Source organism: Leuresthes tenuis, unplaced genomic scaffold (genome assembly GCF_036924035.1).
Source record: "Leuresthes tenuis unplaced genomic scaffold, fLeuTen1.0.hap1 SCAF_16, whole genome shotgun sequence".
Lineage (NCBI taxonomy): Eukaryota > Metazoa > Chordata > Actinopteri > Atheriniformes > Atherinopsidae > Leuresthes > Leuresthes tenuis.
In genome coordinates, this window is record NW_027325370.1 from 28,710,072 (window position 1) to 28,725,316 (window position 15,245).

Here is a 15,245-nt window from a genome sequence, read left to right on the forward strand (position 1 = left end):
TTGACATGCAGCTTTGTGTGCTGCGAGAGAGAGACAGAGAAGGATCGCGCCATTGGCAGGCCTTGATCCTATAGGTCAGTGTTTCTCAATCCTGGTCCTCAAGCCACCCTGCCCTGTATGTTTTCCCTGCTCCAGCACACCTGAGTCACATGAATGGGTCGTCCTCAGCCTTCTGCAGAGCTTAAATATCTGACCCATTCATGTGAATCAGGTGTGCTGGAGCAGGGAAACATGGAAAATATGCAAGGCGGGGTGCCTTGAGGACCAGGATTGAGAAACACAAAAGCAAATTGAGCAGAGGTTAGCAGGCCATTGTTGTCGCACTCATGGAGAGAAGGGGAGGGCTGCAGGGGAAGGAGCTGGGAGACCTCTGTCTTCAGAGGTCTGGCCAGAAGAGAGATTGTGTGACGTGTGTCCTCAGAAATCTAGCCAGTGTTGCCAGGTGGGAATTGTAGTATTATTGTACCAGAGACATAACAGACACTCGCGGCTTTGCGTCAGTACGGAATGGATTCATCAGCAGCCCCACAGTTGCATTAGGCTAAATGTACCCCATAAACAATGACGAGTGGGAACTAATGAGCCAAATCATGAGGCCTGGAGGCCACCGACTTCTGAGGCAAACGCATGCACGTCACTCGTAGCTCACATAGAAATGCACGATTGGCTTGAAACTTGTCACATGGAAATGGAAATGCCTTCAGGGTTCACAAAAAAATCTGACAGACAGTTGCGACAGGCTGATTACAATCGATTACAACCACACATTCACAGAATGGTCAAATGATCGTATATTTGGCCTTTTTTGGGATTATTGATCGTACATCGTAGACAGGGCAAAATTATCGTACAAATACGATAATTATCGTACACCTGGCAACACTGGTCCAGAACAACATCAAAACAGGCCATGAGGAATCGTCTGTCCGAGGCAAAAGTCCAAAACCTCATGACAATAGCCTCTGCAGAAATCCCACTTGAGACATTTGATTACGCACAAGCGGACACGCAATTCAAGTCCATGCGGAACAGGAGGAATGTGTGAGACTGCATTCAGGCCACAGCAGGTGAACTGTTCATATTTTAAGTGCAATCGTTTAATTTCATTGTTCATATGTAGCTACTGGCCACAGTCAGTGGTTTTGTCACTGCAGATAAAAAGTTACATGTAGGCTATAGTTACATCTGCTTGATGTGTGATGGTACATCACATAAAAATGAATGAAAATGAAATGCTATCGAAAATGTCATTATTATCATTTTTTGAATTAAAGCGACGAGTAAAAATAGATAATTACAGGATTTTTATGACCCTGTCAGTCAAAATCATGGACAAGGAAAAGTCTAGCGCAATCTCTGCCTAAGACACACGAATATATACTTTGAATCACAGAAAAAGTGATGAAAATTTTTTTCATGTTCCCTTCAAATTTTTTATTTGCTCTATCCACTTGATAGATAATAATAATAATAATAATAATATATATATTAGAATGTAACATTATATATAGATAATGTAAAAGGGAATCTTCTCATTTGTGTATTATAATCGTGACCACAAGAGGGCTTCTGTTTATTTTAGACTGCTGACGCTAGAAGGATGATCTTGAACCTGGTGGTTTTTCTAATTCCTTTGTTTATCACATTTATCAATTTATAAGATTAAAGATGAATTAAGTATAAACCAACATAGTCTTCAATCTGCAGTGTTGCTGACTAATGTAAAATGCATTAGCTACTGTAAGTTAGCAAATAAACTCTTTCCCATGATAGCCGGGTTGTGTTTATCCTAAACCAAAACAGACCATCTAAGATCAACATTATGAATGCTAGTAAGATGCATGTGTGCAATTAATCAAATGGTCCTAATTTCAAATTATTTTGTTGGTGTTGTGAAGAAAAATGATTTCAAGCTGTTCATACAGTCAGAGCCTCCACTTAGAGATTCATCCCCTATGGAACACAGGCTGTTGAGAAACTGATGCTTATCATGATAAAGGGTAGAATGAGGGCAATATGACCCACCTCCATCTTTTATTTTCTTCTTCTCACCCTTTGTTGGAGATTGTACTGATTGTGCTGCAATATGTCACATGACCACAGCCAGGACTGCAGACTGGGGAGCTGTGTCTCCCATGCTTATTAAATCAATGGTGTGTGACTCTTGAAGCAGTGTGTGTGGATGTACATGTGTTCATCATAGCAGCTCACTGCAGGCTCTCTTGATGCAGAACAAAGCATTGGCTTGCATGTGTTAAAATACTCCCCTTTTGATCCTTCTAGACGCATTTGCCTAATTTAATTCTATGCTGCCAGAAAATAACAATCTGAATTTGTTATCTGGACATCTATTCAGAGAGCAGCTTTGATATTGATGAGGATACCCTCATCAATATTCATGCACCTTAACTTGTGCATGTTGACTTTTATTTGCTGCATTGCCTGTTTTGGGGAGGCACAGAACACTTTCCTAACTGTGTTTCTTTACTATTTTTTACCTCAGCTGGAAAATTTTGTCTGTTTTCTACAACAGAAGTTAAAGTCGCTTGCGGGTGTTTGAGGATTGACTCGAGAGGCTTTTGAGCTTGTTTGACTGTTCGCTGGACTGAGTGAAGGATCTGCCTCTAGACATTTGCTCTACAGTATCCTGCTGACTTGCTTGCTTGCTCACACTGCCATAGAAACAGGGTTCCTGAGTGCAGTTGAGGCTCATTCTGTTCAGGAGCAAGCAAGGGAGAGGATCGAGAGGAGAGAGTGAGGAGGGGAAAAAAAGGGAGAGGCAGAGAGGAACAGAGAGAAACAGAGGGAGTGAGAAGTGAGAGTGAAGGATCAACAGAGAGAAAAGTGAGAGACGCTGTCACTGGTGAGTACACAGCTGTCACAGCAGATTGAATCAGAGGTTCAAATCTGATGCTTTGAGTGGCTTTTTTTTCTTCTTTGATAGCTTTTGACGATTGATTTCTCTGGCTTGGGTTCACTCGTGCTGATGTGCTGTGAAACAGGTTGCATGTTGTCATTTCATGGATGGATGTGAAAGTGAGAGTTGTGGTGCTCTGCACTCTGATGCAGAGCAGAGGTGGATTTTTATTAATTAATCTGATACTGTTGTAAGCTCCCATTTTGTCATTTTTCTTTTCTAACACTGTATTTACTTTTGAATAATACACGCTGATATAAAACTTCTTTTTTTGGCAGCCTTTTCACCTTTATTACACTCTTCTCAATCATTTATGAAGCACCATGTTAATATTTGATCAGAGTCTGCAGCTGCTCTTTCCACCTCTGTCTTACATACCTCTTGTCAGTGATATTGCTGGCTGAATTACTGAGTTAAATTATTGCTATATCGACTTGTCTTCCCCACAGCTTTTATCAATTATTGAAGAACTGAACTGAGCTCCATCACTCCACCTGCACAGAAAGGTGAAGAGCCTCGCTTGGCTGCATAGCGTAAAATGTTAAGTCAGGTTACCTTTTTATGTATGAGCGTGTGTGTTTTCTGTTGTGTCTGCTTATGTTTGTGTACTCTTATGCTACTTTTTTGTCCACTCGTCACTCCTGCTGGGTTTGATCAACTTGCATTATGACACTGATGAAGCCTTATGGCTAATATGGAACAGATACAGCAGCATAGCCTGTGCCTCCTGTCAGCCTGAGTGAGTGGAAATTTTGTTATTCTGATCACTGTCTGCCATGTTGTCACTTAGGATTTAAACTGCTTTGGATGTGATAACAGGCTAAGATGCACCATGAAGGAAATTACAGCTGCAACTTGTTTCAGACAGAGTGTTTATGTTTATCTCGGCAGCTCTCTACTTCCTTTCACCTGTTCCTATAGTACAGTTTTATGTATTATGGCTTTTATGTTTTCTTCCCCCTTCAGCAGCAACCGCAGCTTTGGGAGGGAGTTGAATTAAACAAATCCAACCAGCATTTTCAGCTTTCTGCTGGCTCCTGCCATGCCTGGACCCAGTGGCCTCTAGCAGGCTGTGTGTATGTATGTGTGTGTGGCTTTATAGGTGTGCAGGCATACATGGTTACAATGTGCATGTGACTGAGTGCATGCATGCATGGGAGTGTGTGTATTGTGAGCAGTGCTGACATGATTATGTGTGATCAGAATAGCCGCAGGGGTCGTTTGCTCTCCTTTGTGGGCAGCTTCAGGAATTCTGGCATTTTGGCTTCCTTCCTCTCTCCTGTGACATGTTTGTGACTTCTTGTTAAAATGTCACTCAGTGAGGCTGGACTGTAAAATGTCCCTGCACTGGGGCTTATTGTGCGAACAATAGTGAAAGCTGGTGCGATAAACCCACTAAAGCACACAGCAGGGAGTACAAGGCTACAGGATGGGTGAGATAATGCTTAGCTCTCTGAGGGCCCCCTTACAGGCACAATTTGTTTCAATACAACATAAAATTGGGTTCAGTTTTGACAGCTCTACAAGCCTGGATCAATACTCTGCTTGTATATGAGGGGAAACAATATCACTCTTGTAAACAAGAGTATATGCTATGATGACAATGATTGTGTTTGTTTAGTGGAAGTAGAAAAAGGTAATGTTAAATCAAGCACCTGAGAGAAAAGCAGAATCCAGCATTTATGAGTTGGCCCAATGCTGCACCTCTGAGAAAAGCTGCTACTGAAATGAAAATAGCTGTTTGACAAGTAGGGATGGGTTCTCATCACTGAATCGCTCTTGGTACTTCACCTGGATTTGTTAAGCTCTGGGGATAAAAAGTGTCTCATCAAATCTTTCTTTCACACTCACTAAAGCTACTTTCACACATGTACAATACTGAAGACATTATTGGGAGGGGCTGCATATGTACGCATCTGAAAGAAAAGACTTTCTCCTTTTGATTTCTACTCTTTCTTTTTATTAACTTTGAGGATATGTTCAAATACATGTAGAATTAATGTTGGTGCAAAAACATCATTCGTCATTATCACAGATGAATCAGTAGCCTTGTCTTCCTTTTTAGATATGCAGGAAACAAAACATTGATTTCCACAGTGTACTTTCACTTCCTGTCTCCTTTGCATTCTACTCAGTTGTCAATCTGGAGTATTTCCAGTGTAGTGAGCTCATACTGACAATCCAACACACGTGTAAGATTTTTTATTTCCAACAGTATGTCTGAAACCTCAGTATGAATTGAGTATGAACAAGTCCACACTCTTTCCAGAGTTTGCAGTATGTAAGCACCAGAGACTGTCGTGGTGTGAATTTGAAATATTGAATCATGCAATGCGGTAGTGATGCATATTATCAAAAAAACTGAAGCAGCTCAACTATAATATTAAAAACTTTTTCGTAAATGCTCGACATTGTTTTTCACATCAATGTATGTAGATCATAGACTGTATGATGTAGATGCATTGTTGAAAGATTACCACAGTAATCAACCTATAAAGGTGCAAGTTTATCTAGAAGGTAGACATGTTAATACACACATGCATACCAATGTGCACTTATAGATATGCTGTATGACAGTACACACAAAGAGTATGTACTGTAGAAATTCAATTTTGGTTTGATAAATATTAAAAAGAAAAACTGCAATATTACAAAAAAAATTTGCCTTGAAAGAGCAAAGTATTGCCATCAATTCTTGAGTTTTATTAAGAACAACTATTACTGGCATCGTTGGTAAGATATCTGTTAATTACAGTGATCCCATATATACAGATGGCATATAGGGTAGGAACTGGTGGAAAGTGGTCATGCTGTCAGCATGCGTAATGTGGACTTTTAGAGTCAGTGTTTCTCTTTGTGAAGAGACGTCGGCTATCACATTACAACAAACTGGCTACCACTTCAGAGTCTTTCTTTAAAATATATTTACATATCATTAGGACTTTTATCTCCCCACTAAGGCCATATTTACGGCTTTGAGGGATGGTGGCGGATTAAGCTATAAGTACTTAAAGTCAAGAGACCTGACTTCAAAATTCAGGATATAAGTAGAGATGCCCAAACATTAAAGTTTGGGATAACTGCATGTTACGGGATATGTTTCTTCCCTTTAACAGTGAGCTCATCCTCCATTATTTGGATTACTACAGTAATTCTTGCCCCAAGTGTAACATCTGTAGAGAGCTTTTGTCTGTGGTCACATGGCTTTTAAGAATGTACTTTCATTTATTCATATGTGATGAGTTGGAGGTGAGAATAGGTTGAACACTTCTTTTGTTTAGTACATGTGTGAACAGACAAATCAGAGCGGTGTTCAGACCTGATTTTACTACATTTTGAGAATTCATTAAAATGGCTTTTTGTTGGTCAGCTGGCATCTTTCTTTAAAAAAAAAAAAAGAAGCCTAGGTTGCTCAACATGATAGGGCATCTTAACTTCATTATACTTGATTCAAGCCAAACATTTGTACAGGGATACCTACTGGTACTATTCTAATTTCAGTTTTATCAGATACTTTGAAATAACTGTTTAAGTAAACAGGACCTTTTATTCATTCGCTATAACTTGTATGACATAAAGGCTTAAGTTGAAAATCATGTACCATATAACTTAGTCAGCCTAAATTTATTTTTTATTTAAATACTCAGAGTTTAATTAGTAACAGCAAATGGTTTTGCACGCTGGTCTCTCATAGTGAGTGACTGGAGCTGGAGTTAAGAAAAACTCATTATTTTGCTAAATTAAGGATCAAGTGTGAACAAATGTCTTAACAGTATCAAATTGTCACCCTCATTAATGCCCCACCATAGATCCCAGATGTGAAATTTAATTTTTATCAGGCTGAGAAAAACAGATACAGAATATAAGGGTCACACATGGATTTAGTCAATTTGTGACCTAATTTTTACAACCAGACTATGCAGCAATGAACATTTTTGCCACCACAATGCATGGTTAGAGCATGTGATGTGTTAAAGTTAATTTGATTTAGAGTTTGATGTTTCTAATGTCTGCAGCTACTGCACAGCAGACCAGTGAGGAAAACACTGCAGCAAAAATAAATAAAATCAGGACAGAGTTAATCAAAGACACACAGCAGACACAGCCTGGCAGCCTTTAGCACCTTTCTCATAGTCCCCCAGCTGAGCGCCTAGGTGTTGGAGTTCCCCCCAGTGAGTGAGAGGTTTGCCTTCATGCGGCTGTGAATTTCGGGACAAGGAGATCTGACTGTTGTTTGTGCTTATACAGCAAATGGCAGTTCAGAATATACAGTCTTCTTATAGTCCTTTGGTGCTGTCCTGGGGGGGTGCCAACTGACAATTTCATTGTTTTCCTGGGGGAGTGACCTGGAAGGGCATGTTTGGGAAGAATGGCCTCCCTGATCTGAACCTAAGCAGTGTTTCATTTTTGGACTTCTTCACAAGTCATGGAGTGGCCTTAACAAATATGATGCTTGAGCGTGGGAGGAATCGACAAGGCCATGGAGAAGGATTTTCATGGCAGCTCTGGCAAACCATTTGATGGCTCAGAAAGGGAAAGCAGGGCCCTTCCCAAGTTGTGTTTTATCTGGGTGGGGAACTATTAACCCTAACTGGGGATCACGTCAAGTAGTGGGAAGGAACACTTTAATCCTTAATCCAGCAACCATGTGCTCCACTGTGGAGGCAAAGTCTGAGGATTTGGGGGCAGGATTGCATTCAATTGATATATATAGCGCCAAATCACAACAAATGTCATCTCAAGACACTTCAACAGTACACTCCAATTCAAGCCAGTTAGAGTCCAATTCATTCTAATCATGATCAAATAAAATCCAATTAATTAAATTCAAAATTACATATATAGCCAATTCAAAAACAATTTCCTTGCTAAGGAAACCAACAGCAGTTGCACGGTGCATGGTGTTTTGGTGGTTAGCACTGTCGCCTCACAGCGAGAGGGTTCCAGGTTCAACTCCTGGCTGGGACCTGGTGTCTGACATTTTACTGCATGTTCTTCCCATGTATGTGTATGTTCTCTGGGTACTCCGACTACCTCCCACAATCCAAAAGCATGCATGTTAGGTTAATTGGTGTGAGTATGAGCATGTGTGTGCTTGTTTGTCTCTGTGTGCCCCTGTGATGGACTGGCAACCTGTCCAGGGTGTACCACACCTCTCGCCCGATGACTGCTGGGATAGGCTCCAGCCCCCCTGCAACCCGACCATCTGGGAAGGGTGGCCATCTGGAGTTTGAAGGGCCAACAAACCCCATAACACTATTCAAAGAGATAGAGAAACACAAGTTAATAACAACAATAATGCTAAGTACATAGTAGTCACCCACAACAATGACATTGTGAGGTTGTCTGGGGTGACATGTCTCTTCAATGTGGCATGGAGGTATGGGACAACACCTGTGGAGTGCCAGCCTGGCATGGTGTGTTCCAACTATAGGGGTATCCTGCGACTCAGCCTCCCAGAGAAAGTTTACTATTGGGTGTTGGACCGACCAATTCTTGAACCTGGGACCCAGGAAGAGCAGTGTGATTTTCGGCCAGATCTTCATCTTCATGGTGTTACTGGGGAGATCACGGGAGTTTGACCATCCAGACTGCATGTATTTTGAAGGCTTAAGACCATGTCTCTAGATGGAGACTGTGGGTTTTATGGGATATTCAGTATCTATATGACCAAAGCAAGAGCTGTGTCCAAATTCTTGGCACAAAGTCAAGCTTGTTTACGGTGTGTGTTGAACTCCGCCGAGGCTGCCCCTTGTCACCCATAGTGTTTGTAGTGTTCTTGGATGGGATCCCAAGGCATAGTCAAGAGAGGAGGGTGTCAGTTTTGGAGGCGTCAGGGTTGCAACTCTGCTCTCTGCAGATGATGTGATTCTGCTGACTTCTTTAAGCCATGACCCTCAATGCATGCTGGAATGGTTCACTATTGAGTGTGAAGCAGCTGGGATGAGCGTTAGCCCCTCCAAGTCTGAAGCCACAGTTCTTAACTGAAAATAGGTTGAGTCATTGGTCATTAGATTTTGGTTGTGACCGAAAGAATGAAATTGCAGATACAAGGAGCTGAAATGAGTTTCTTTGTAGGTTGGCTAGGCTCAGCCTAAGAATAAGGGTGAGGCGCTTGCACATCTGGAAGGGAACTTGGAGTTAAGCCACTCTTTCTCGAAATCAAAAGGAGTCAGCTTAGGTGGCTTGGGCATGTAATTACCATGTCATTACTGGCCATGTCCAGCTGGGAGGAGACCCCTGGGCAGACACAGCGAGAGTGATGTCTGGGTTTCCCTCCTGTACGTCAGATAAGCAGAAGATAACAGATGGATGGATGGATGGATGGATGGATGAAGGAAAGATATTGAATGTGTGAATGCTCACTTATGTGTTATTTCCCTTGTAGGAGTATTTGGTTTGAGAGCCCACACTCTTAAACCTGAGGTTTTCAGTTATTTTACAAGTAAGAATCAGAATCAATTTTATTGCCAAGTAGGTTTGCACTTACAAGGAATTTGACTTGGTGTAGTTGGTGCAGACAATATAGATATATATACAGAATTTATATATACAAATAGAGAATGCGTGTTAACATAATGCAGATGGTCTGAAGATGCTACGTTACTGTAGCTTGCAGGTCTGGAAGAGGAGAGGGAGAGAGTCAGTGTCATGGGGGGCTCCGGGCCTTGTTGATAAGGCTAGTAGCAGATGGGGTTAGGGTTCTTGACGCGTGAGGTTTTGGTCCTGATTGACTGCAGTGTCTTGCCAGAGGGGGGTGTCTCAAAATGTTTGTGACTGGGGTCGGTGGGATCAGCCACAATCTTCCCTGTATGCCTTCAGGACTTTGAGGTGTACAGGGAAGGCGTTCTGGAGAGATGGACGATTGACACCAATCTCCTTCTCTGCAGACCGAATGACACGTTGCAGTCTGCCCTTGTCCTTGGTCATGATAGCAGCATATCAGATGGTGACGGAAGTGGGCTTTCTTGGTGAGGCAGCTGATGTTCAGTTCCCACTTGAGGTCCAGGGAGATGATAGTTCCCAGGAAGCAGAATGACTCCATAGCATCAATTGTGAAGTCACAGGGGATAGATGAGACTGAGTTCTTCCTGAAGTGCACAACCATCTCCACTGTCTTTAGAGTGTTGAGCTCCAGGTTGTTTTGGTTGCACCAGGTTGCCAGATGGTCAGCCTCCTACCTGTAGGAGGACTCGTGACCATCAGAGATAAGTCTGATGAGAGTGGTGTCATCCGCGAATGTCAAGAGCTTGACGGACTGGTGACTGGAGGTGGAGCTGTTGGTGTACAGGGAGAAGAGCAAAGGAGAAAGAACACAGCCCTGGGGGGAACCAGTGCTGATGGGCAGTGAGTCTGAGATGTGTTTTCCCAGCTTCACATGCTACTTCTTGTCAGACGGGAAGTCTGTAATCTGAGTCAGGCACACTCAGTTGGGAGAGCTTCTCCTGAAGCAGAGCCTGGATAATTGTGTTAAAAGCAGAGCTAAAATCCACAAATAGGATCCTGGCATAGGTACCTGCGGAGTCCAGGTGCTGGAATATGTACTAGAAGGCCAAGTTGACTCCATCGTCTACAGACCTGTTGGCTCTGTAGGCAAACTGTAAGGGGTCCAGGAGGGGGTTGGTGATCTCTTTGAGGTGTGAAAGCACAAGGTGCTCAAAGGACTTCATAACCACAGAGGTCAGGGTTACGGGTCTGAAATCATTACGTCCTGAGGACCTTGGCTTTTTGGTTCTGTCTCCTGAAGAGTTTGTTGATGTCTCTCTCATGGATGGAAAGAGTCGTCACTGAGGTGGGGGAGGTGGAGGTAATACACTAAAGCTGGAGCTGTTGAGAGGTGTCGTGGGGGATGGTTACAGGATTGTCCCTTGTCTATCAAAGTGACAGTAGAACTTGTTCAGGTCGTTGGCTAAGCGTTGGTCGTTTATGGAGTGGGGGGCTTTAGGCTTATAGTTGGTTATCTGCCTGAGCCCCTTCCAGACAGATGCAGAGTCGTTTGCTGAGAACTGGTGTTGGAGCCTCTACAGTCGTTTAGCCTTTTTCACCGTCTTGCTAAAGTTGTACTTTGCCTCTTTGAATCTATCTTTGTCCCCACTCCTGATGGCCTCTTCCTTATCCAACCTTAACCTTCTGAGTTTGGCTGTGAACTAGGGTTTGTCGTTGTTGTAACTTACCCTGGTGCGTGATGGAACACAGCAGTCCTCACAGAAGCTGATATATGATGTCACAGCCTCTGTGTACTCCTCCACCTTTAGCTTTGCCGGAAAGTTCTGTATCTCTGTCTGCTCTTTAGAGTTGGAAACCTGCCAGCTGCAGCACAGAGTCCAGTATTAATCCACACAGCCACATCTCTGTGATGCACAAAACAGCAGATGAAGAAAAGTCCCTGTTTTTTCCAGCAGTTGTAATTCATCCAGTTTGTTGGACAGTGAATACACATTAGAGAGAAATATTCCTGATAATGGTGTGCGCAAGGGCCTAAGTTTGCATAGGAACCATAGGTAAAAGTCACAGCCAAATTTGGGAAGGACAGAGTTGTCCTGACCAATATTTTTCATAATATTCTAATACAAAACATTTTTACATAATGCATTAAATATAATATTTTTCCCGAACTCATTCATAGTATTAAGCATTTGTAAAGAACTATTTTTCCGACATGTCGTCTCATCGCAACGTTAAGTGTAACATGCATGGCAACAAGGTTAGATATGCTGCCATTTGATTGGCTGAAGGGTCAGCACATGAAGGTATAAAGTCCCTCCCGAAGAGACGCGCTGTGTGGCAGAGTTGCTGTAAAATGCTGGGGTTGGTGGTGGTCCCTACCAAAGCTAAGAGCAAACTTACACCCTTGGGTGTGCTAATCGGCGCTGGCGAAGACGCACAAACGCACCGGCCTGTTTCACTGCGTAAGCAAAGGTGAGCACACCTTTGACCAGAATGTCCAAAATTTCCAGTGTAGGTAGAAGAAAAAGGAGGGAATAAATCCTCTGGTGATGTTACCCTGATGTTCATGAGCTCTTCTCTGGTGAAAGAGCTCCGGGTACCATTGCAAAAAACACAAAGCAAAACAAGGTGCATCAACACACCGACACAGCCGTCCACGGCGACATGTTGGTACAAGATTATTGGGAAATTATTGGTATGTAAAATTCAAGTTTTGTTTGTATATTCCTTTGTGGGAATTATTAAATATGAACAGGAAATGTGTCATATTTGATCTGTCTTAAAAAGTAAAAGCCAAAATTGAGCATAAAAATCCATATTTGTCGAACAAGACATCCTTCCTCGCTTAACTCTTTAATGTCCTCACTGAGAAAAAAACCAACAGAAAAATCTTTCTTTGAACTTTGCACTGGTTGAGATATCAGTTTACGGCCAAAATATGAAAATATGAAAAAAGGTAATAAAGGTGTAAGATATACTGAATATTTGTATTTCATCATTTCCTAATACAGACAGACAGGCTTAATTTCACTCATTTTTCATGAGAGACAGTATTTTCACTAAAAACAAAAGTTTTTTAAACAAATTTTTTTGTCAATCAACTACAAATTTAAAATTATCTTATGTATAATTTATTCTTTAATAAGTTAAATAAAGTCTTTGTTTGTCACCAATCAAACATAAAAGATTCAGTCATTTTCTTCAAAACTGCACTGATCTCCTTGCATTTCAATTTGTCTCTAATATTATAGCTAAAACTGTTCCACTATCTAGACCTGAAAACCAAATATAATATGCATATATCTGGCATAAAATTAATGAGAGTCAAGGCAGCTGTGAGTGGTAGAGTGTGTAAAAGCCTTTCGCTCTTTAAGGCTCATGCATTGCTCTTTTGTGTAGCTCATATTGCAGGTACACACCGGAGCTTTCAGCTGAAGTTATTGTTGTTTTTGCTGAATTCTGATTTCTTCCCCAAACAAACACTAGCAAATATAACACCAAAGCACACTGAAGGCACTATTTGGCTCTGTGCTTTTCTGGCATACAGTAGAATATAAGTTTAGGTGTCTTCAAACAGTCAACCCAACAACTTGTTGGCAGTTGTATCCAAGAATGGGACACAATTGAATTGGGCAAGAAAGTTATTTTGTGGTGAAGCTTAACATTCAGAAGACCTCACACTAATAGGAATAATAATGTGTACTTCTGTACAAAAACTGCTGAAGTGCATCTTCATCGTGAAGTCAATAATTCAAGTTTTTTTTTTTTGTGTGGCCAAATCACAACACAAGGCATCTCAAAGCACTGTATGAAAAAATGTATGAAATATTATAGAGAGAAACACATTGATTATTTTTTATCAAACACCTTGGGACAGTAAGAAGGAGAAAATTGCTTTAAACCGGAAAGAAACCAAAAACATAAAGGGTGGCAGTTTGCTTTGACTGGTTAAGCTGACAGGCAAGCAAAGGATAAAAGAGGAGCATTAAGGAACAATTTACAATAAATACCAGGAGGGCTGGTCAGGTCTGTAAGCTGACCCAGAGGCGCTCATTAATCAACATCTAAAGCCTCTCCATGTACATGGAGAGAATAAATACGCAGATTCAGCTGTTTTTACTCCGATAACACTTTCTTCATGATAAAACCCTTTGTGCATGCTGTTTTTATTGTTAACTGTTGAGCTATAATGCATCATGAGGCTACTTGCTCCTGAGCACGCAGGATCCAAATGTCAAGCCACGGTTGATTTAGGAGCTTCAGAGTGATGAATGCATCATGTCCTCTTGCTGACTTCTTGTGGCTACAATCATTCAGGGCCCCAAGGCCAAAGGTCATGTCAAACTAAAGTCCAGCCCCTTACAAGTAAATCTGACGTGGTGGCATTTTTTATTGAATGAGTGGGCAATCTTTTGTGTCCAAAATGTAGATCTGGGATAGATTTGACCAAATTATATGTAATCCCTGATTAAGGAAAATATTCTTTTCAAACCTTTTTGCAATTAACTCACATACATATGTAATTAACATTGTGTGAAAACCCCTTCAGGTAGGACATGGTTTAACATTGATGAATACAATGGAAAAAGAATGTATATGTAACATTAGAAATGTGAATTAAATTTGAATTAAATGTTGAATTGAATGTTGCTGACAGCTGCCAGATACTTTTAATAGGCACAGTTTCATGATTTCTTTCTTTACTTTCTACACTTTGTATGATAAAAAGGTAGAAATATGTTTTTACAGCTTAAATTGTAACAGGTTACAATAATCTTAAATAATTTTCATGTGACCACTTTGAGCATCAAATTCACTTCCAATGTTGTTAATTAAATTTTTTTTGTTTGTTGACATTACTTATGAAAAAAGAGTTTAAGGCAGATTTTCATGATTATTTACCAGAAGAGGAGCATGGCCCAAATAAGGAGGGATGAACTTTTGATGTTGATCTAGATCTGAATCCTGCATTTTTTATGAGGTATGCAGTCTGGGTCTTCTCTTGTTAGCTCTCGTAAATAGAACAGCCCTTCTCTATGCACTCTTTATTGAATTTGTAGAATTTCCAACGATATATTCAGTTGGCAGGGTATTTATTTTTTCAAATAGGCAACTTGTTTGGATGAATTATTTCTGCATTGAATTATAGTAACATTTAATTATTGATTCTTTAAAGAATGGTAATACTGCTATTACGGACTTACCATAAATGACAAAGTAAAACCGTCATGCCGTGAAGCCTTCATGGGTCTTTACACATCCTTAACTACCATTTTGGAGTCCATATTTTCTTTCTGTTAATTTATTTACAAAAATCTACTTTATTGTTGGTTCAACGTTGACCATGAAATAATATTTCAAGGGTCAAAACACTGAGACATCATTGACATACTTTTTTTACATACGTTTTGATTGATACCTTTTTAACAAATCATTTTCAACATGATGACTGAAAAGAAAAAAAAAGAAGCCACATCTTAACAATGCACACCATAGGTAACTCTGATACTTTATGAATCACTGCTACACCACTTGCGATCATGCCAACATTTCTCCAGCAGTTATTGCTTGGACTGTTTTTCAATTACACTTTACCCACAGGATTCCTCAAGAATACCTTAATTTAAAAAAAAAAACAACCTTACAACCAGATTGTTTTCACTTCATGGCTTCTCCTGTGAAATCAACAAGAAATACAATTTACATATCTTAAATCAAAGGACAAATGGGTAAGTACGTTGATACCCCTCCCTCTGATGAGTAGTAAGCCAGCAGCTTGTGTGTTACAAAAAAAGCTTGTGTTACATGTCTCTGGATGCCTGCTGGACTCGCAGTGATAATACATGAGTCCTTGGGTGATGTGTGAGCTTCATTGGCTTTA

The 15,245-nt window shown here is 40.8% G+C and overlaps 1 protein-coding gene across 1 annotated transcript in view; it reads left to right on the plus strand.

The window, feature by feature from the left end:
• The window catches only part of syt6a (synaptotagmin VIa), a 90,491-nt gene that overhangs the window by 42,479 nt on the left and 32,767 nt on the right, over positions 1-15,245 (plus strand). The window contains exon 2 of the mRNA XM_072367212.1: positions 2,708-2,863. Within this exon, the coding sequence (XP_072223313.1) occupies positions 2,708-2,863 (156 nt within the window). The remainder of the gene's footprint in view (positions 1-2,707; positions 2,864-15,245) is intronic.